This window comes from Egretta garzetta, unplaced genomic scaffold (assembly GCF_000687185.1).
Source record: "Egretta garzetta isolate BGI_Z169 unplaced genomic scaffold, ASM68718v1 scaffold345, whole genome shotgun sequence".
Taxonomy (NCBI): domain Eukaryota; kingdom Metazoa; phylum Chordata; class Aves; order Pelecaniformes; family Ardeidae; genus Egretta; species Egretta garzetta.
The window spans coordinates 416,145-419,124 of record NW_009259692.1 but is presented as its reverse complement, the minus strand read 5'-3'; the positions used below and the strand labels follow the sequence as shown (position 1 = coordinate 419,124).

The window sequence follows — 2,980 nt, the reverse complement described above, 5'->3', positions numbered from 1 at the left end:
GGCTTCCCATGGGGTCACAGCCTCCTTCGGGCACCCCCCTGCTCCCCCGTGGGATCCTCCCCAGGCTGCAGGTGGGGATCTGCTCCCCCACGGGCTCCCTGGGCTGCAGGGGCACAGCCTGCCCCACCATGGGCTGCACCAGGGGCTGTGGGGAATCTGCTCCGGTGCCTGGAGCTCCTCCTGCCGCACCGACCTGGGTGGCTGCAGGGCTGCTCCTCTCACGTATCCTCACTCCTCTTTTCCAGCTGCTGCTGTGCAGCATTTTTTACCCCTTTTTAAATATGTTCCCCCAGAGGTGCTACCACTGTTGCTGGTGGGCTCAGCTTTGGCCAGCGGTGGGGTCCATCTTGGAGCTGTCTGGAACTGGCTCTGGTTGGATCTGGGGAAGCTTCTCACAGAAACCATCCATGCAGCCGCCCCGCTGCCAAAACCTTGCCACCCAAACCCAAGTCACACACTTCCCAACATCTGTAACAAACAGAAAAGACCAAACCCAGAGCTAGTAATGAATGTCCTCTGGCAAAGGGTAAGATCAAGGACAAACCTGTGTATTAGCAGGAACAAAGAGTGTATGAAATACAATTTCTACTAAACAGACCATACCCTGTGCTACAGGCAATGACAAAAGAAATGCCAATTCTCCCAAAGAATCTTATCTTTGGGGAGAAAAAAAATCCCTACTGATCGAGAGCTCCTGTTTGGATAACCTCCAGAGTGTGAAGAGGACACACCAGCCTAGGAGATATTAAGAGATAGGAGATATTAAGCCTAGGAGATCCCCCCTGGTAGCACCACTGCACCTAGCTGTGCTTCCTCCTGTGGCCAATCACTGGTGCTACAAGGAAAACAAAATAAAATCTATGAAGGCCATAAACCAACCATTTGGGTAGACAAAGCCCAAATAAACTGCTATTTGGGAGCACCACACTCCATGGTTCTTTGGAAATGCTGGCTGCAAAGCCCCTTTATAGAATCATAGAATCACAGAATCGTTTAGGTTGGAAAAGCCCCTTAAGATCATCAAGCCCAACCGTTCCCCTAACCCTGCCATCCCACCCCCAAACCCTGTCCCTAAGCACCGCGTCTGCCCAGCTTTTAAATCTCCCCAGGGATGGGGACTCAACCACCTCCCTGGGCAGCCCATTCGAGAACTTTAGCCATAGTTTGTTGGGGGGGTTCTTATCAAATAGGTTCAGGTTTAAGGAGGCCATACAGTGCCACAACAGCAAAAAATTACTTGCTAAATAGCACATGTCTTGCTGACTGGCTCTAAGCTTTTAGTTTTCCAGCTGTAAAACCCCAGAAAAAATACCCAGCAGAATGCAGATTACTGTTCACACTGGGACTGCACTTTCCCCCTATTACTTTGATTAAACTGAAAAATTCTGCGGTAGAGTACAAGGTATCTGAAGCATCTCCTTGAATTGTAAAAAAGGAATGATTTATTCAGCTACTGCTTACCTATTTCACCATAGTGAAATGGTTTGCATAGTTTTTAAAGCTCTGTACTGACTACTCAGGAATCTGCACAGTGCTGAAGAAATCCTAAAAATATTCAGGATCTTTCCGGTAGTTCCCTAAATGTTCCACGTGGTGCGGCAAAGTGGAATTTCCCCTGCTATTTGCTTTTGCCTCAGCATGGCTGACATTTCAGTTGAAGTATTTCCCACTGAAGCTGCAATAGCCAGTTTTGTTGGTTTGGTTGTCTTGATATTCTTTTGCCTAGGAAGGAGTCTTCACTTCCAGCTCTTGCTTTACTTCATCCAATGGGTATTTCACTGTCTCTCCCTCTCTCACAGCCTCTCCAACCCTCCCTGTTCTGGTACTACCTGCTGGAGCTCTCCTTCTACTGGTCACTGGTCTTCACCCTGCCCTTTGACGTGAAGAGGAAGGTGAGTGGCAGTCTCAGGGAAGAATCAAGCGTGAACAAGACCCAAGCTGAACATGCAGGGGAGTGATCTCCAAGAGCACGTGTATAGCGCTAGTCTGAGGTTTTGGGGGACTCTGTCCTTGCTCATTCCTAGGAATTTCCATTCCCGTTCACTGGCTTCCCTCTCCTCTGGGAAGCGGAGAACGCAAACCCCAACACAGGAAGGCGCAAACTCTACTGCGAGTTCTCAATTGAAACTTAAAATCCAAACTTAAAAATTGTTCTTCTGGGACTCTCCTAAGCTGCACTGACCATTGAGATAGGAAAAGAGATGATTCTCAGTGAGTTGAGCTGCATGTGTTCCTGGGTGCCAGTGCCACGGTCGACAGGGCGCTGCGTGATTGCACAGGCACACACGTGCATTGAGGCTGCAAATGTGTCCTCCTAAGCAAAGGGTGGTTGTGAGTCTCCATCAGCGAGCCTGGGGGTATGAGATGATCGGGCGAACAGGTAGGCACGCACAGTGGCACAGGGCAGAGATGACATGGGCACTGCTTTGTGACAGAAAGGAAGCTCGCTCTGTGTTGAATTTGTTCTGAATCATTGGCTGTTATTCTTCAGTCTTCTGATTTGCACCATCAGCGGACCATTGCTGGTGGAGGGACAGAGTGTTCATTGTTGTGAAATCATCAGTTTACACCATAAACTCTTTGTTCCAGGGTCTCCTGGTTGCCTACATTTCTAAAATGGGTTTGGTAAAAGAGGTATATGGGTAAGACCTTATAGTGGGAGGTTTCTTAGTCATAGGGTAGAGAGACTTCATTGCTACCTGCAGGAGGCATGCTTTCACCAGGGCAGAAGGTGCATTAGGGATCGTGGATGTTGTGTACCTGGGCTGCAGCAGGGCCCCTGGCACCGTCCCCCACAGCGTCCTCCTGGAGAAGCTGGCGGCTCATGGCCTGGGCGAGCACACTCTTTGCTGGGTCAAAACTGGCTGGAAGGGCGAGCCCTGAGGGTTGTGGTGAGCGGGGTTCAATCCAGCTGGCAGCCGGGCACAAGCGGTGCCCCCAGGGCTCAGTGCTGGGCCCAGCTCTGTTTAACATCTTTATC

At 50.2% G+C, this 2,980-nt stretch overlaps 1 protein-coding gene across 1 annotated transcript in view; it reads left to right on the top strand.

The window, feature by feature from the left end:
* LOC104126317 (ceramide synthase 4) overlaps positions 1-2,980 on the top strand; it is a 25,692-nt gene that overhangs the window by 16,566 nt on the left and 6,146 nt on the right. Inside the window, exon 6 of the mRNA XM_009638873.2 lies at positions 1,800-1,892. Coding sequence (XP_009637168.1) covers positions 1,800-1,892 — 93 coding nt within the window. The remainder of the gene's footprint in view (positions 1-1,799; positions 1,893-2,980) is intronic.